The sequence below is a fragment of the Eublepharis macularius genome, chromosome 14, assembly GCF_028583425.1.
Source record: "Eublepharis macularius isolate TG4126 chromosome 14, MPM_Emac_v1.0, whole genome shotgun sequence".
In the NCBI taxonomy this organism is placed as follows: domain Eukaryota; kingdom Metazoa; phylum Chordata; class Lepidosauria; order Squamata; family Eublepharidae; genus Eublepharis; species Eublepharis macularius.
Genome location: NC_072803.1, coordinates 525,958 through 544,717, shown reverse-complemented (window position 1 = coordinate 544,717; position 18,760 = coordinate 525,958). Strand labels below are relative to the sequence as shown.

At 57.7% G+C, this 18,760-nt stretch overlaps 1 protein-coding gene across 4 annotated transcripts; it reads left to right on the top strand.

Annotated features, from left to right (window-relative positions):
- The first annotated feature begins 3,137 nt into the window (after nt 1-3,137).
- On the top strand, nt 3,138-18,487 carry TMPRSS13 (transmembrane serine protease 13). Of its 4 annotated transcripts, none has more exons than XR_008598199.1 (13): nt 3,138-3,292; nt 9,635-9,800; nt 10,179-10,280; nt 10,750-10,872; nt 10,991-11,120; nt 11,592-11,684; nt 13,314-13,357; nt 13,744-13,903; nt 14,769-14,941; nt 15,063-15,161; nt 15,326-15,468; nt 15,575-15,794; nt 15,956-16,042. XR_008598199.1 is itself a non-coding variant. In XM_054997581.1 (13 exons), exons 1-13 carry the CDS (start codon nt 3,272-3,274, stop codon nt 17,278-17,280), a joined length of 1,422 nt encoding a protein of 473 aa, XP_054853556.1. In that variant the 5' UTR covers nt 3,138-3,271; the 3' UTR covers nt 17,281-18,487. The 4 variants fall into 4 exon arrangements, 3 of the variants coding, with proteins under 3 accessions (XP_054853556.1, XP_054853558.1, XP_054853557.1); XM_054997581.1 differs by lacking the exon at nt 15,575-15,794 and adding an exon at nt 17,266-18,487 and having other exon boundaries at nt 15,956-16,108; XM_054997583.1 differs by having other exon boundaries at nt 15,575-15,657; nt 15,956-16,094.
- The last annotated feature ends 273 nt before the right edge of the window (nt 18,488-18,760 follow it).

The window sequence follows — 18,760 nt, the reverse complement described above, 5'->3', positions numbered from 1 at the left end:
CGGAATGCAGGGACACAGAGCCAGGCCCACGAGGGAGCCCCAGTGTTGTCAGGCAGCAGGCAACATCTAGGCCAGAGGGAGGGGCACGCTGCACTCCACGCATGCTCAGGTGCCACACTGTAGGCAACTGTGACTCACTGGTATCATTCCATGGTTGTTACTTCATGCCACTTCCTACCTCGTTCTGTGACGAGGGAGGGTTGGGCGGCCTGTGCCATGGCCCTCTTTTCTGGTGTTTTGTTTAAGGAAGTTGAGACTTTTTCTTGTCTTGCTGTATTTAAAGATAACTCACTTTTGTGACCCGCCTGTTTACACTGATTTTCAAACAGTTACATATTTCTCAATAAAAGAGTTTCTGGCCTTGGGGGCTTTCCAAAAAATGCTTTGTAATAAATAAGCTTGCTTTCACGCTTGGGGCAGGGGATAACTGAAGCTGTCTGTGTGCACTCTCTCCCCACACATGGGCAGGGAATAGATTTTGCCTTAATTTTTTGTTTTTATGTTAGTGCACCCCATGATGATGCTAAATAAGAACTGTACATAATCAGAAATGATTGAGTCATATAACCTTATTTGCTGTGACGGCCTGGGCCAGTTGGATCTTATCAGATCTTGGAAGCTAAGCAAGGGTGGCCCCGGTGACCACGGGGATGGGAGACTACCAGAGCTGCTGTGTGCGCAGAGGTACACAATGGCACAATCACCTCTGTTTGCCTCTTACCTTGAAAAACCCTAGAGGGGGGGGTCGCCATTAGTCTGCTGAGACACAAACACACACACACACACACACGCACACTTCCTTAGTCATTCATTTACTTATTTCATTCATAGTCTCTCTTGCGGAGGCCCAAAGCAAATTATACACTTAAAAAAAATGCAGTACAATTAGTATAAAACTCTCAGCAATGCAGTAGAACTGGATTACAGAAGTAGAGAACAATGCAGCATATACTGTGACCAAAGCAATGAAAACCGCCCGGAATTCCACAGACGTTAAATGCATCCCTATTCCCTTTATACATAAGCCGTCCTGAACTATTCTGTTTCCAAGCAGAACCGTACCCAATTCCCTTTCCTTACCACAAACACACTCAGTCATAACTTCAGAAACATGACCTACTATTTTCCAGTAAAATAAAAAGTAATTCCTACACTAAAGAGAGGAAAAGCAAAGTTGAAATGCTGCAGGAAAACGGTGAGCGTTTGAACGATCCGTCCGGCGGGGCTGCGGCTCAGCGGAAGAGCAGCTGCTTGGCGCGCAGGCGGTCTCTGCTGCAGTCCACAACAGCCTCTCCACTGAAAGAGACCCAGTAGCAGATGGCATGCAAGACCTCAAGCGTGCTGCCGGTCTGAGTAGATGGACGGGCGCTCTGAGGAGTCTGTGTCTTCATGCGTTCCTTCAAGTACATAAAAAAATTGACTCTGGGAAATCTGAAATCCCAGGAGAAAAAACAGGGGGAAGCAGCCGTTGCTTCAAAGGCAACCCGAGCCGCATCTTGGGAGCGTTTCCCACCCACCACTCAACAGCACCAGCTGGCTGCAGATGCCTATCCAGCCGCATGGAAAGTGTGGGGAGGCTTGGCTTCCGGGACAAGCCAGAGGCATAAAACCCCGTGGGAGAAGAAATGCCCACCGTGTGCTTGGGCTATGCAAGCACGCCAGTAGCTAGCCTCCCACCATTAGCTGCATCCCAACCACCACTACTTTATTCTCATCCACCCCTTTTGCACACCTTGTCATTCAGATAGAGGCAGAAAGCAAACAGAAGTACCAGTGCCCAGCAAGTGAGCATTGACAGGTGCTGGAAGAAGGCGGGCAAGCGGTTTCCTGCCTTCCCATTGGGCAGGGCTGCGAGGGGGGAGGTTGATGGCTTCCCCACCCTAGTCAAAAACATCTAAAATCCTGGGGCCAGTGCCGATGTTCGAGGGTTGTAATTAGACACATGGACATGAACAGAGAAAAAAACACCAGCATGCTGTTCATTGTTTGTTGCCGCCGATGAACACAAACAAATGGATGGAAACAAACATGTCCCGTTAACGAATGTGTCCATTATTCGTCGGCGCCAGAGCGGCCCCCTTAGCACTTAGAGAGCCCATATTCACAGGGAATGTGCAGCAGGTTCTCCTCCAGCCATGACCCAAGTTTGGTCAAGATTGCAGTAGGGATCTCGGAGTTATACATTTCCAAATTTGACGCCCCCAGGAAACTCCCATTCGATACAAATGGAGCCACCCTCCCTCCCCATTTCACTTTGGCCCTGTGTGGTGGACCTGAAGGGGGGGCGCCTCCCCTGTAGGGGGCAGGGGGTCTGGCCGCTGGCCCAGCAACAGTCTGCAAAGAAAGCCCTCCAGCAAGACATGATGGCATGCGCGGAGGCCTCGCACACACAAACACACACCCTGGTGGGTCAGAGACACCAACACACATCCACCAGATGGGGACATTATGGCATTGGAGCCAATGCTCTTGTTCACACCCTGAAGCACGGCAGCAGTGCCTCTGTCCGCCTTGGTGGGCCCTGCATGCCTGTCTGTCTGTCTGTCTGTCTGTCTGTTGAAGCAGGGCCCTGTGGCTCCTCCTGCTCCAGGAATGAGAGCAGACAGACCCTGCTGTAAGGGGGGGGGGCTGGCAGGAGCACCAGAGGGGAGGGCAGAAGGGGCAAGCCGTCTGTGCCACGGGCCACGAGTTCCCAAAGGGCAGGAACGGCACCTCAGGGGCAGAGGCTCCACCGGGGAGAGCAGCCTTCCTTGCAGGCGGGGGACCGGCAGCCTGCTGCTGCTCCGACCTGCCGCCTGCCCTGAGTCAAGGCACACACCCTTCTCTTGTGCAGGCTGGCCTTTCTGGGCGGGTCCCCCTGGAACTGCCTGGCTGCCCTTAAGGGACATGGCTGGGCAGGCTCCTGGCTCACTGGGCCACGAGAGGCGTCCTCGTCCACACAGGTCAGAGAGGAACTGCGGAAAGGAGCGCCTGTCCCCCCCTAAGGCTCTGGACGCTTGACGGTCAGCAGCACCAACCATCTTGTTCCCAGGATCCACTGGAGATTTAACTGGCAGGAAAGCGCAAAGCAGAGTGGAGTTTCTGGTTAGTCCAGTTTCCGTTGTGTTTACACCTGCCATTGCCCCACATCCCGGAGCGAGTGTGCCTGGAAGACAGGCTCTGTTGCCAGTAAGCTGGGCTGGCAGCCCTTGGTGGGAAGGAGCTCTCTGCTGCTCAACATGAGCTCTGGGGGCTGAAGTGACCCCTCCAGCTGTGGGCTGGAGAAGAGGCCATGGAAGGGGAGCTGTGCCCGGTAAGTCACTGGCAAGAAGAATCAAGCTCTACTGAGCACTCAGAGCAAGGGGCAGGGTTGAAAAGAAAATGCTGGTGGGAAACAGTCTTTGCTCCAGAAGTGGGGGGGGGGGAGAAAGAGGGTGTGTCTGTTGGAGGCTGGTCCAGGGGGCCAAAGGTAGAAAGAGGCTGGGAGTCTGGACTAACCCCAGGGCCCTACAACTGGCAAGACACTTCCATTTGTTTGAAGATTTGATGTTGGAAACTCAAGGTTCATTACAAGAAATCTTTGTCTAGTTTTATCTTCATAACCCCCCCCCCCGGGGGGGGTGTCTTAGTATAAGAATTAGCATTCTGCCCCAAACCCCCAGGGCCCTGGGCAGAGATCCCAAACAAGGGTAGTCTACTGGCCTAAGAGGAAGGGTGGATGCGGGCAATGCGCCCCCCCCTCTTCCCTTGGAGACAAGTGCGTTGCCCCAAATAAAAACGTCAGAGGCCCAGCCGAGCCCCTGGAATGGTGGGGAGGTGTGGGAGTCAAGGGAAACGGCTGGTGGGCAAAAAGCTCTTCCCACCAGGGCGCTGATTATGTCCGCTCATTTAGGATCACCGAGAGGGAGACTAAGGCTGAACATCTTCTGGCTGGTTAGATGTTCCTTGCAAAGGTCTTTAAAAGGTGCCACTTTTGCCATTTAATTTCCCCCATCAAACATTCTGCGCTTGGGCAATGTGTTGCAGCCAAGTGTTCTGCTGCCATTTCCCTCAACAACTGGCAAAACGCTGCTCCCCCCACACTTGTGTCTTGAGAAATCTGGCCCTTGGGGGCCAACGCATAAGTCCCTCTGGAATCTCTGGGGCATCTTTCAGGTCCTTGAGCACTGCCCCCCTCCCCCATGCTGGAGTGCAATATGAGAGGGGCGGGGGGAGAACTCCATCTCTTGACTGTGGGGGCTGCCCACCTTCCCCAGGCCCACATTGGTATTGGGAGGGAAGAGGAGGGAGAAATCCAGCCCGGAGATACTTTTGCCTTCGCTTAGGCAGAATCTCCTCCTCCTCTGCCCAGAGGCCCAGCTTTGCCCAAGCAGTTGTCTTCCTGCCCAGGGCCCAACAGCTCCTCCCAGAGTTTAATGTCCAATGTCTTTCCTTACCATTCTGGTCCCCGCTGCCTCTCCTGTTGGGGGCGGGGGAGCAATCCTGTCATCCTTGGAGCCTGACGAGCTTCCTCCCCTCCCGGTCACAGTTTCCTCTTGTAGTAAACAGGGTGTGATGCACTTACAGGCCTAAAGTGCCAGGACTCTGTCCTGCTTCCACCTGTTCTCAGGTCCCTCCCAAACCACAAGGACAGGGGCTGGTGCAGCTTACTTGGGTGGGGGTCCACTGCCAAGAAAGCAGCGCACAGGCAGGACCCTGGGAGGCATGTTGGGTCCTACCTGTGCTGCAGCACATGTGACGCCTACAGTCGAGGAGACCCTCCTGGAGCGGGATTCCTTTACTCAACTCCCCTACTGATGAGGCTGAAGGGTGGCCAGCTCCAAAGAATTCCTCCCCCTGGTACTCTGACTGTGCACACACAGGGGACAGTGCGTGCACGTCTGGGAAGCAGCTGAGTTTGGGCGCACACGTGCACGCATATGCATCCACATGTTGACACCACACGCGTGGTAGCTTGTGTGTTCTGCTTGAGCTAGGAAACTGGGCAGCGCTCAGCACTTCTCCACAACTGCCCCCCCCCCGCCCCAATCCTAGGCATAGAAAGACTGAGGAGACATCGCATATCTCCGTTCTGAGGACAAGCCAATTTGAGGACCCTGCCAAAGGTCTGGAGAGGCTGCCTGGGCTCCAGAGATGTAGGTTGTGCATTGCAGACACGGATGTCTTCCAGACAGCCGTATGGCTGCCTCTGAGGGCATACCCCTTCCTAGGCTGTTTTCCCACGTGGCTTCCCCAATGTTTCTCACTCCTCCTTTGTGCCATAGATCTCCTCCAGTATGATCGAAGGCACGTTGTATTCCTTTCCGGAAGGTCTGTTCTGTATGAAATGGTTCCACCCTCTGCAGCACCATTTTGTGTGGTGGAATTTTGTTTAATTCCATGTTTGCAAGGACAGCGTAAGGCAAAAAATTCCTCTGCTGTGCATGCCTGTGAGAAACAGCCAGCAAGGTGATGAGTTTGTACTTTTGCTGCATCCTGTGTTGCTGTTTGAAAAGATGCACATGGAATTGTTTTACTTCGGATGGGCTCTGCTCTGGTATTTGGAACAGGCATGGTGGAGGTGCTGCCCCAGCCCCAGAACAGAGAAGCATCCAGAACTTGGGAGAGAATCTCCTGGAGATCTGGCTTTTCCATGCACTGCAAACTGAAACAGCGTTGTGGTGCTGCAAGAGATGGGGCAGCCCTTTCTCATGTGCCGTTGCTGTCTCAGTTTATGTTACACAAAAAGCTGCCATGTGACCAGTGGGGTATTTCACCAGTGTGGCAAAACAAAGCCAGCGCTCACTTCTTCAGTGTGGCAAAGGGCACTAGTGGGTGTGTATTTTGATCACAGAGGAAAGGGCCTGGCACTTTTCACTAGGCACAAAAAGATGAGACTCACGGAGCCCTGGAGCTGTAAGTGGGTCATCTAGGGCTAGGCCATCCAGCCCAGCCCCCTGCAATGCACCCAAAGCTGGAGCAGCCCAGTACGATGGCTGCCCAGCACCTGAACAAAGCCCTCCAGCAAAGGGGAGCCCTTACTCCCATGTAAAGGGCTCCACTGTGGACCCGCTCTGACCATGACGAGGCTTTCCCTTTTCATCCCAAATCTTACGCCCAGCTTGTGACTGCTTGCAGCTCCACGTGCTGTTCAAGCCAGACGTTCCGCCTGCGCACTTGCTTCTTTTTGCCTAAATGCAGAACTTTGCCCAAGTGTCTGTCTCTGCTGAGTGCCATTTTAAGGACACTAGAAGAGCCCCTGGTGGCTCAGACCAGGCGTCCATCCTGCCAAGCATCCGGCTTCAGACAGCGGTCAGCTGGTTACCCCAGAGGGCCAGTCAAGGCTCAGAGGACAAGGTCTTCCCTTGACGTTGCCCCCAGATGCGGAGGACGGCTGCCTGTGGCTCTGGAGGTTCCTGTCACTCAGCCAGGCTGGTGGCCATCGATGGTGGCTCCTCCATGAATCTGCCGAACTCCTTTTTAATGCGATCTGTGCGGATGGCCATGACTGTGCCCAGGCTAGCCCGATCTCGCCAGATCTAAGAAGCTAAGTAAAGGTTGGCCCTGATTTGTTCTTGGATGGGAGGCACCAAGGAAGCCCCAGGTCACAACGAGGTGGCAATCAATGGCAAACCACCTCTGAACGTCTCCTGCTTTGAAAACCCTGCGGGATTGCAGTTAGGTTGGCTATGACTTGATGGCACTTCCAACCAGCAAGGAGGTGTTTCCTTTTGCCTGTCCTGAATCTGGTGCCCATCAACTTTACAGGATGCCCCTCTGCTCTGGGAGAGGGAGGAAATGTTCTGCCTACCCATATTCTCTACTCCATGCATACTTTTATAAATCTCTGTTATGTCTCCCCTTAACCTCATTTCTAGTCTGAAAAGTCATAGAGCCAAGCTACAAGTGACGCCTGACACAGGTTGGACACTTGACAGCTTCCCTCAAGTTTTGATGGGAAATGTAGGCCTCCTGGTCTTGCAGCTTGGCTCTCCATTTAATTGAAGTTTACAGAGCGGCAGTCTATGTGAGGGAGAACATGTGGTCAGGAGGGGAGTGCAGGCATTAGACTCTCACTGGGCGCCCCCCCTTCCCTTCCGCTGAGTGTGTTTGGGGGGTTTCTGTAAACTTCAATTTACAGGCGTCACTTGTAGCTTGGCTCTGAGAGTCAAGCTACAAGTGCCTTTTTTCACGCGTAGAACACTTGATCATTTTCGCAAGTTTTCCTGGGAACTGAAGTCCCAGTGTCCTTCCCCTCTCTGTTAGAATCACTGCCTGAAGAGCCAGAGAAAGCCGGCGGCAGCAGCAGCTTTTGCAAATCGTTCCTCCAGTCACAAGCCTGCTCTCAACGATCTTTGGGGGCGGGCAGCTGCAGCTTTCCCCTCCCTGGGCGTCTTGCTCCCGGGGAGCTGCTCTGGATTTGCAAAAGCTGCTGCCGCCGCCGGCTTTCTCTGGCTCTTCAGGCAGCGATTCTAACAGAGAGGGGAAGGACACCGGGACTTCAGTTCCCAGGAAAACTTGCGAAAATGATCAAGTGTTCTACGCGTGAAAAAGTCACTTGTAGCTTGGCTCTCAGACTCTTGAGCCTGTCCTCACAGAAAAGCTGTACCAACCCCCCCCCCATTGTCACTGGCTGCTCTCTTCTGCACTTTCTCCAGTTCTGCAATGTTCTTTTTAAGACCGGGCCACCAGTACAGCACAAAGCATTTCAAACGAGGCTGCATCATATCTCTATATAAGGCCCTTAAAGCATGGGTCATTTTATTTTCAGTTCTTTTCCTAAAAGTCCCCAGAATGGAGTTTGCCTTTTTCACAGCTGCCACATCCCAAGTAGACATTTTCAAGATCTCTGTCTCTCACCATCTCTGCCAGTTCATACGCCATCAACATTTATTTATAATTAGGAATTTGTTACTTGCAGTGCAGATTTCCTTCTCATCAAGGTCACTTGGGGTTGCAGGGCGGGGCTGTGGCCCCATGGTAAGCATGGGTTGGTATGCAGACGAGCTGATCCTTTGCACCTCCAGTTGAAGGGATCTGGTAGCAGATGAAGTGAATGATCCGACCCCAAACCCCGGAGAGCTGTTGCTTGAGTAGGCGACACCTGGCTTTGATGGAGGTATTCAAGTGCAGATAGATCAAGCACAGCCCACCTACTCCTTCCTCCCAATCCCCTCAGTAGCCAACCATGGCCTTCTGGGTATGAGAGACATCCAGCTCCCTTGATGTTGACCCACCACCACCACCACCACCACCACCACCAAAGGGCATGCCACGGATTCCCACCTCTAACCACAGAAGTTCCTCTTAGCCATCCGAGTGAACAGCTGCTCAACTGGCGGTAGAGATCTGCCCTCCACAAGTTTATCGCACCACCTTTGAAAGATCTAACCCAGTAGGGATCACCGTACGGGCAGGTGGATCCTGCGAGTTAGTTATGCTTTGTATGAAATAGTAGTTTCTGTGGTCCTGGATCCATTGACTTCACTGGGTGATGGCAAGTGCTAGCATTTTAGGGAGGGAGGAAAAAGTCCTCTCACCCTGTGCACTATTTTATGAATCTACATCATGTGTCCACCTCCTGTCCCAAGCTGCATCTTTTTTGTATGCTGGACCCCTCCACCCCACCCCCCACCCCCCAGCCAGCTCTTTAGCTTTTGCTTGCAGGAAAGAGGTCCCAAGCCCTTGATTGGTTTGGTTCCACTCTTGTGCCTTTCCTAGTCCCACAAGATCCTTGGAACTATACACAGCATTCCAAATATTCCTCGAGCACCCTAACTCTGATCCAGTGCGGATCCAGTGATAAAAAAGCAACATTGCTGGGGAATCTCCCACATCCAAAGAATTTTAAACAGAAGTCATAGGAGAACGCTGTCTGTGCAGGATGGAATCTGGCTCCTGTACCTGCATCTCGGTTAGCAATGAGTCAGCAGGGAAGAATTGCCACGCAGTGAGGACACCTTATCACAGCCCCGCAGCACTCCAAGGCCAGTGAGACTCGTCTTTGGCAAGGTGGAGCACTCTGGGTCAGGCACGGGCCTTCGTTGCCTCCCCAGTGACTGGTGGCTCCGATGGGACCACCGGGCCGGATCAGCACGCACAACGAAGAGCCCACGGAAGAGCCCAGACCTCCCTCCACCCGGAAAGGTGGCGGTGGGGGGGGGGAGGCAGAGGGCCCTCCTGGGGTCCCTGGCAGATGTGCTGTGCCTTGCCCTCAGACCAGTCCTTGAGAAATGCCACCCATTCTGGCCCCGGTACTGGCCTCCTGCCCAAGGCCCTCGCTCACCCGCCCCCAGGGAGCCCTGGTCTGGGCCTCGGCATCTCTAAAGGCAGTCGTGTCGCCAGCGCCACTTCCTTGCTCGGGCAAACGGCTGGCCACTGGGCCTCTGGGTGACTGGCCTGGCCTGGAGACCAGGGGGCCTCGTTGAAGGAAGCAGCCTGGAAGCGGTTAATCGGCACTCCCCCAAAGGGACCAGCAGGATTCGACAGGCCAGGGCTTGCCCAGATGTGCCGCGCCCCCCTTTCTGATGCCCACAGCCTCAGCGCCTGCTCAGTGGAGGCACCTCTGCTTGGATGCTTCTCTCTCTGCCAGTCAGATATTTTAGGTTCTCCTCTGCCCAGTGGTTTCCTCAGGAGCAGAAGCAGCCTTCTCGAGTGTCGGCCTTTTTGCCCACAGGAAAGCCCAGCCCCCCAGCAAGGTGACCGGGCTCCCTGCCCCCACAGCCCAGCCGCAGCCCAGCCAACCCTCCCCCCCTTCGAGGCTGCCCAAGGAGTGGCCACCGGACCCCCTGCTCCGGACCCCAGACTGGACCCTCCACCTGCTGTGGCTCCTGGGAACTCAAGTAAGGCCTGCTTGAGAGGGGCAGGGGGGCAGCCGCTGAGCATGCGGGAGGGGAGGGGGGGCAGAGTGGATCATCTCGGCCCCTGGCTGGATTCCTCAAGAGGCCTCGCCACCTCCCAAGCAGCCCTTAGGCTCAGGACGGGCGGCGGCGGGGTGGGGGTGGGGGTGGGGTGGGGTGGGGAGCCATTAAAGCCCGAGGCCCACGTGGGCACGTCCAAGCCAGAGCCCCCAAAGGCGGGACTGCGGACCCCCGTCCCTGGCTGCAGCGGTGCGGGCAGCTGCAGGGGAGGCCCCGCGGAGGCCCCTTTCTCGAGGGCGGCTGCCCCCTGCTCTGCGCCCGCCCTGCTGAGCCCCCCCCCCCCGCTCTGCTTGCCCGCAGCCGCCACCTTCAAGGCCTCGTGGGGCATGGGCCAGAGGAGAGCGGCCCTCGTCTTCTGCCTGCTGGCCCTCATCGTGCTGCTGCTGGCCCTCATCCTGCTGTGTGAGTCAAGCGCGGGGTCTGCGGGGAAGGAAGGAAGGAAGGAAGGAAGGCCGTCTGCCCCCGGCGGCCCAAGCAGCTCCCCCGCCTCGCCCCCGCCGCCTTCGGGGCCGAGCCTGGCTCCGGACTCCCGGCCGGGGCGGCTTCCTCGCGGGCGCGGCTGGGCTGCGCTGGGCTCCCTCCTTGCCGAGCCGAGGCCCCCGCCGCTCCAGTGCCCCTGGCGGACGCTCCGGGCGCTGCGAAGGCGCTCCGGCTCCCGCCCCCTCCCGGGCCGGGGCCGCCAGCGGGCCGCGGAGGCCGTTGCCGGAGTCCGCACCAGTTGCATGCTGGGCGCCGGGTCCCCTTTTGCCCCGGTGGGTGGGGGGCACGGGCCTCCTTCCAGAGCCCCCCGGCCGGCCCCCGAGGAAGGAGGCGCGGCTGCCTGCGCTCGCGGCCCTCCTCAGCGACGCCCCGCTCTGCTCTGGCTCCGCAGTCCTGTTCTGGAGGTCCGGCACCGGCATCGTGTACAAGGAGCCCGAGGAGAGCTGCAGCGACCGCCCGGTGCGGTGCGACGGCATCGACGACTGTTCGCAGCGGAGCGACGAGCTGGACTGCGGTAGGGTCTGCCGGCCGGGCCTGGGGCGCTGCGCTCGCCCGGTCTCGGCGTCGAAGACGCTGCGGGGCGCCGCCAAAGGCGGCGGGCCTCACGCGGGCCCTTCTCTCCCGCCCTGCAGTGCGCTTCGGCTGGAACCGGTCCCTGCTCCACGTCTACTCCGGCGCAGAAAAGCAGTGGCTGCCGGTGTGCAGCAGCAACTGGACTGAGGGCCTCTCTCGGAAGACCTGCCGGCAGTTGGGCTTTCTGAAGTAATTTCTGGGGCCCGCTTAGTGGAGGGGCTCGGGCAGCTCCGCTTCAGGCTGCGGGGACCCCCGGAGGGGGGCGCCTCCCTCCAAAGCCAAGAGGAGGGGTGGGGCTGGAGCAGGAGGGCGCACCAGCGGCAGGCAACGGACCCCACGGCCGCAGTCATCAGGCGGCCGGCCGCAGCTGAGGAGGAGGCGGCGGCGGCGGCGGCGGCGGCGGAGGCCGTGGGCTGGGCCCAGCGCCCCCCTTCTCCTTCGCCTGGGCCTCCCTCTCCGCCCTGGTCCCCTCTCCGCCCAAGCACGGAAGCGCTGCCCGTGGGCTTTGCACGTCTCCTCCTGGGCCCCGTCCCAGAAGATGTCCCCATCCGTCCCAGGCTTGGCTCATCCCCCAACCGAGGCGAGGGGCTCATCTCCTGTGCACCCCAATCTTACCTCGAACTGGTGGCGACTGTGGCACCTCCTCTTCTGTTTCCCCAGCACCTCCCAGACGGAGTACGTGCCTCTGCCCTCCTCTGGGAAAAGCCTCGTGGTTTCGGGGGTGCACAGAACCATCCAGCAGAGTCTCAACAGGTAACAGGTCTCAGGTAGGCCGCTGAGGGTGGGGGTGGGGGAAACACCCTTCCCTGGCGATCACCTGCACATGGAGGAAAGATCAAGATACGGCAACGGGGCAGTGCGAGGTCAGGGTTGGTGTCCGGAGATAAAGTGTTGCTAAATCCCAACGGTTCCACCAAGGGCCAGGGAAGCAGGATATTCCGTGCTGTGGCTGCCTGCTTGCCTCAGCTGCCGGCCCCCCATAGCTAGAGATGGAGATAGAGGCGTTTGCGGGAGGGGCCTTCAGCAAGGCATGGGGAAGAAACGGCCCGGCAATACCAGGAGCTGTCTAGGGGTGGGGTGGGGGTGGGTGCTCTGGCAGCTGTCAGGCATGGGAGGTTGTCCCCCTCAAGGCAGGCCCGTGGGGCTAGACCCTGTTGCCACCGCTGCTAAGTATACCGGGCAATTCTTACCCATTTGATTTTCAGACAAGATTAAGGCCAAGCGCATAAAGACCCATCCCACAGTGAATCAGAGAGAAGGCAGGCCAGGGAACTGGCCCTTTCCCTCTCCTTCCTGTCCTCCTTGTCCAGGCTGGGGGTGGGGCTGAAGCGGGGGCTCCCCTCCACTCCCTTCAGTGCTCTCTTCAGTGAAGCTCTTGTGCCAGAGAACGCTGGAGGTACTTCTGGGGGCCCTGGGCTGCCTGGGGGCCCCCGAGGGTCCCAGAGCAGGATCCCAAGTTGCCTGTCTATGATCTCGCAGTGGCGTACAGAGAGAGAGTGCCAGTGTGCTACAGCCATTAAAGTTCTGGTGAGACCCAAGTTCAATTCTCCCTCAATGTACTAAGTGACCACAAACCATTATTCTCACCTACCTCAAAGGGTTGTTGTAAGGATAAAGGGGTGTGAATTTCATGCGGAATAACTGCTCCATCTGCTCAACAAAACAATGCCCGTTTGACCTTCCCGTTAAAGCAAGATTTCCTCCCCAGGTCTCAAGCCAGAAATCCACAAGGAACTATGCCCAGTGTCAGGTTGCTTTCAGAAGCCCCCAGGCCTGCCCAGTTGGCTCCAAGCAGCAGTGAACTGCACTGCAGCCGGGGGGGGGGGTTGCCTCACTGTCGGTCTGCCTGGAAGCCTCAGCTAGGATCAGTGGCCACGTGGAAGTGCCGGAACGCTTGTGGGGCTTGTGTGCGTCTTTTCTGTAGCTACCGTCTAAACCGGCAACAGATCTCCAAGAATCTTGCCGAGTGTTAGCAGCTAGCTAGCCAGAGCTTTCCACAGAGAGGGTTTGATTAAAACTTGGGAGAGCCATGAGGAAAATGGTTCATGCCCAACTTTGAAAAGAGGGCCTGGGTTCAAAGGCCTATTTGGACAAGACTGGCACTGAGTGGTCCTGGGCAAGCCCCAGGATCCCCACCGAATCTGCTGGGAGGAAATGAGGCAAGGCCTGCCCGCTGTCTCCACATCACCTCCGCTTGGCAAGTCACGTTTGGCACTCCGCTGCCCAAGAGAGCTCTAGGCCAGGGGCATGCTACGTGCCCCTGCCTTCCCTCCCTGGAGCTGCCAGGGCCACCCATTCTTCCTTCACTTCCCCATGAGGTTTGGACTGTGGCTGGTCTGGTGCCCCCACTTGCACCTAACTCTGTTCTGGTCTCTTCCAAAGCTCCCGATGCCACACTGGCGAGTACGTTGCCCTCCGATGCCCTCGTAAGTATACTTTATAGGGTGGACTGCAGTGCTGGTGAGGGGAGGCCCCTCCTGGGTCCGCATTCGTTTGTTTATTGCTGAAGTGGAAGAATTCACAGGGACTGGGTTCTGGCAGCCTCCAAAATGACCCACACTTTCATATTTCCAGGCCCTCAATGATCTGGTACAAAGCCAGGGACAGTGCACGGCAGAGGGGAAGGGAAACTGCTTGCTCTAGCAAGGGAAGGAGGGAGGGGGTTGCTTTGCCGAGGCAGGAACATACAAGGGACCAAAGGCTAGCTGGCAAAGAAAGAGGGTCCTGCTCAGACATTTCTCACCAGAGGCTGGCGCGGGACAGCAGACTGCGAGAGAGATTTCTGCCTCTCTTGCCCCCTTCTCTCCTACAGGATGTGGTCAAAGGATGTCTGGCCGCATCGTTGGAGGCACCGAATCATCGGCCAGCAAATGGCCCTGGCAAGTCAGCCTCCAGTATGGATCGACCCACATTTGTGGAGGCACCATTATCGATCCCTTGTGGGTACTCACAGCTGCCCATTGTTTCTTCATGTGAGTGGGGCCTTGGCCTGCAGCGGGGAGGGGATATGATTTGGATGGAATGCGGGGGGGGGGTGGGGGGGCTAGCAAGGCTAGGGAGAGCCTCACCCCAGAGGTTCTGCCAGGGCTGCAAACTGTCTTGAGGGACATCATACCAGCAAAGAGCAGACTCAGCAACACAGAGAGAGGAAGGAGGGAGCTGGAAAGAAAGACTCCAGTAGGCTGTGTGGCTGCTCTTGAGGCAGGACAGCCCGTGCTTGGTGCTTGCTTCACCTTTCTGGGAAACCTTCTTGAGCGACCAACAGCCCTGGCAGGCCCAGCCCGTTGCTTGTCTCCAAAGCTTTGCCTGCAGCTGCCCCATTAACCCCTCCGCCACATCCCCGTTTGCTTCTTGTCCGTGAATTGGTGGATCAGAGAAGCAGCGCCCCCCCCGCCCCCCCACACACACAATAATTGGAGAGTATTTATTCTGTCGTTAATATTCTGACTTTCTCGCTGAAACGCAGGACGGATTACATGGTGTAGGTCAATACAATCAATGGGATGGGTCAGCCAGTAGGCAAGGCAACAGTGGCAGGAATCGGAGGCAGACCCCAAACAAAGCACAAGCCCCAACATGCCACATCAAACACTGCAGAAATCACCCAGTAGGATCCCACATACAGCAGTGGGCCGTGCGCGCTGTGTCTGAATTGCCTCTCCTTTCCTGCTAGACTAAAAGGTGCACTCCCCGTCCGCCAGCTGGGCCTGCCAGGCTCAGCTCGAGGACGGCAGCTGATCTCTCCCCTTCTCTGAGCAAACGTGCCCCGAAAGGAGCGCCCTGGGCCAAGCCGTAAACTGCTGTCCCTTCCTCTGCTCCGTCTCTGGGGCTTCTTAGGAACAACCAGAAGGTCCTGGAGGAGTGGAAGGTGTACGCTGGGGCCTCTGACCTGAGCCACCTGCCTGAGGCCATCCCAGTCTCACAAGTCATCATCAACGCCAACTACAGCAACGACCACGACGACTACGACATTGCCCTCATGAAGCTGGGGAGGCCCCTCTCCCTCTCAGGTGACGCGCGTGGCTGGCTCCCGTGCCCCTGGTGCCCAGCCTGGCTGGCCAGCCCCTGTGGGGAAGGGCGGAAGCCAATGTCTTCTCTTCGGCAGAGGACTCATTTCTCCCTCTGCTTCAGCTCAGGTCCGCCCCGCCTGCCTGCCCATGTCTGGCCAGAAGTTCCTTCCTGGGCGGACGTGTTCAATCACTGGCTTTGGGAAGACGAGCGAAAGTGATGGTAAGTGGGTGGTAAGCCAGGGCCCTGGGCCATGCAGTCCTGGCAGCAGCACCCCGAGCCAGACGTGCAGTAGTCCCTCCCCAGGGCCCCTTCTGGAGAGGCTGGTATGGGGGGGGGCGGGGGTTGCTGGTTCTCCTCCTCTAAGAGTGGCTGGCCTGTTCCAGAGAACACCTCCCCAAAGCTGCGGGAAGCAGAGGTGAAAATCATCGACTACAAGCTCTGCAACAGCCAGAACGTCTACGAGGGCTCCCTGACGCCACGGATGATGTGTGCAGGGTACTTGCAAGGCGGGCGAGACTCCTGCCAGGTAAGGTGGGGGGTCTTGCTGCGGGCAGAGGGCGCAGACGCAGTGCCCAGGAGCTCTCACGGGTGTGCCTGAGACGCGTGTCCTGACGCAGGTGCCTTCTGCCCAGGGATTTGGGGCTCAGAGACCAGCGGCCAGAGGGCTTTGACCAGGGCTGCTCCTAAAAGGAAGCTGCGAAGGACCTCACCCGTGGCAAGTACTGTCCACTTCTTTCAAAGCATTGGGAGAGGAGGCCGCCCTGCTCAGCCACGCGGGAGAACGTTTCCTTGGGCACACGTCTTGGCTGCCGCTCTTAGCCTACAGTTCCAAGTCTTTTAGTCTCCCCCAAGGTGAAGAGCTGGGGGAGGCAGGAGAGGAGGGGGATGCCTTCCCGGGCGTTGTTTATGAGCTCCAGGGCCACAGCTGCAGAACGGCTCTGCGGCCAGGCAGCCTCTGCATCCCGACCCCCCATCTGCCACGCTACCCTGTGGATCTCATCTCTCTGCCTCAGGGGGACAGTGGCGGTCCTCTGGTCTGCCAGGACAGTAGCCGTTGGTATGTGGCCGGAGTCACCAGCTGGGGGACAGGCTGTGGCCAGAGGAACAAGCCAGGGGTCTACACTCAGATCACCCAGCTGCTCAGCTGGATCCACAGCAAAATGGAGGTGAGGATGCTGCGTAGGGCTGGGGAGGGCTGGGCGGGTGGCAGAGGGCAGGGGCGTCCAGGGGGCAGAGGAAGGTGTCCAAAAGGCATGCCGCCGTTTGCGTGCTGGGCAAGGACGAGAGGTGTGGCCACCACCCCTTGGCCCAGGCAACGTGCTGAGGCCAGACCCGGCCAATGGGAGAGCAGACGCAGTAACAAATGCCGCCCAGGCACACGCCTGAGCCGGGTCCTGCGGCATTGCAACTCCTGTCCGAGATGTTCCTAAACCTCAAAGGCTGACCAGGGACCTCAGACTCACGGCACCAGAAGCGAATCCTGTCCTGTGGGAGAGCATCTGAAACAGAAGTCGTGCCTGTGATTCAGCCTGTAATGCCGCAGCCTCGTCTTCCTTTCTGTGCGTACTTATACCCTACTTTTCTGCCCAATGGGAACTCAAAGCAGCTTACATCGTTTTCTCCTTCATTTTAACCTCACAGCAACCCTGCAGGGTAGGTTATGCTGAGAGAATGACTGGCCCAAGGTTACCCAGCGAACTTCCTTCACAGAGCGGGGCTTTGTAGCTGGTCTAACACTCTCCACCCCACCGGCTGTGATTGGGAAGAGCTGCCGATAGTGAAATCCATCAAGGAGAACTGTGGGGGGGGGGGGGGCGGGGCGCAGAAAAATCCATCTTTCTCTTTAATGCTCTCCCACATTTAAAGCAAGCCCTCAAAATACTGGCTAGTGTTATCTAGTCAAGTGTCACTCAACCAACTAGCAAGACCTAGTCAGAGCTGCACACCGAAGTGCCCTCGGCAAGATGTGGCAAGCAGCCTCAGAGGAGAGGACCCTGCACCCCAGGCCAGAGAAGCACCCACAGCAGAGGGCCAGGAAGGGGGAAGTCAGTTTGCCTCTCCCGGGACTCTCTGTAGCCCCCCCTCCCCCCCCTGCTGGCTTCACAGAAGTTCCAGTCCAAATTCTTCTGCTTGCCACTGACTCCTGTGGCTGCAAAAGGCTCTTTTCCGTCTTCATAACTCCCGAGCCTGGACCCTTCAGGGTCAAGAGATGCTGGCCCAGTGAAGGGGCCTTCCTCGGGCCACCTCCCTTCGCATCCCTTCTCCTCCCAGGAGGGGGAAGAGGGCAGCTTTCCCCACTTTGCTCTCCCTCCTTTCGTTTCAGAGCCAGAACAACTGACGAGAGGACGGCCACCCCCGCTCTGCTCCCGTGGAAAGGCGGTCATGCCGCTGGGCCTGCTGCCGCTTCCTGCCCTGGGTCAATGAGGGTGCCACCCTGGCAGAGACCAGCTCTGCAGCCCCGAGCGGCCCACTGGCACGTGGGAACTGCTCTAGTCACCGGCTTCACATGGCTGGGCGGTGCCTCTGGAGAGCGAGCCCAGAGCTGAGCATTTGGGGCAGACGTTCCAGGGGGAGGCAGAAGCGCCTTGTCCTTGGCAGAGAAGCGGCGTCCTCCTTGGACCAGACTGTGCTGGCAGAAGGGGGACAGGAACGCCTCTCCCTTCCAGGCACCCTTAGTGTGCAGCTGCAGCAGGAACGGAGGCCGCTTTGGAAAGCAAGAGCCAGATTCAAGCTCCAAGGCCAGCGGCCACAGCTCCTTTGGGCTGGTGGGGCTCTCCGGCAGCCCTCCGGGTGATCCAAGGGCAGAGGCGGAGAGACACAGCCCTGTTAGCATCTCTCTGTGCCCCACCTAAGGACCTGGGGCGCTTTGCATCTGTAGCCGGACATGGGCCAAGAACGGGCTTCAGAAGGAGCTGAAATGTAGCCCCCCTCCCTGGGAAGGCTCCCTTCCCCCTTCATCCTGTTCTGCTCAGCCTCGGAGAAGCAGCCCATTGAAGCCACCCGAGCAGGTTCCCCTGGGGCCCTCCTGCGTGCAAAAAGAGGCATCCTCAATGGAGCCGCAGCCTCTCCCCTCATATAGGGAAAGCGCCTGCCTGAGACTATCCCGAGGAGGCAGTCCTGACCCTGCGAGGCCAGCGGGGGCCTGGGTCGGTAGGAGGCAGCTTCTGACACGCCTCATAGCCTCTTCAGGTGGGGAGGCCTCCCTCTGCTTGCCTTTGCATAAGGCAGTGTTCTCCTGCCCCTGTAACTACCCGGGCACTCCTGCGCTGCTATGCACAGTTGCCTAGCTGGCGATGCCAGTGATGGATCTTCGGTGCCAAATAAATTCCAGGGGCACCTTTCAGCGGAAATGGACAGTGAGTATTACGTGGCTGCCACAAAACCGGAGGACAGAAATGCTGGCGCAAAACCCTTTGCTGCGCGATGGCCCAGCAGGCCAGTGCCAGAGCCCGTCAAGGATCCCAAAGACTGCAGAACCCACCACTGCCGAGAGCACGTCTGCCAGTGCTTATTGCTCCTGCAAATACAGTTTAACGTGAACCGAACCTGAACGGTGCCACAGCAATTTCTTGTGGGACCTCACAGCTGTCTCTCTGGCCTTGGGCCTGGTATTTCAGGGCAGCGACTTCTTCCCCCCTCAGGGGTTCGCACTCAGTGGTTAGTCAGACAGATCTGGGAGCTTCCAAGCAGAGCAGGATGCTGCCCATCCGATTCCATTACTCAGAGGTGGACTTCCACGGACCTTGGAGGTTCCATTCAGCTGACACGACAGCTTGTCTGCTTCAGAACAGTCTCAGAATTGCGCAATGGGAAAATAT

Coding starts and splice junctions, on each gene's coding strand:
- TMPRSS13 (XM_054997581.1), top strand. CDS start 3,272: ATGGAAGGGGAGCTGTGCCCG. Junction 10,281..10,749: donor GCTGGCCCTCATCCTGCTGT/GTGAGTCAAGCG, acceptor CTGGCTCCGCAG/TCCTGTTCTGGAGGTCCGGC. Junction 10,873..10,990: donor GAGCGACGAGCTGGACTGCG/GTAGGGTCTGCC, acceptor CCCGCCCTGCAG/TGCGCTTCGGCTGGAACCGG.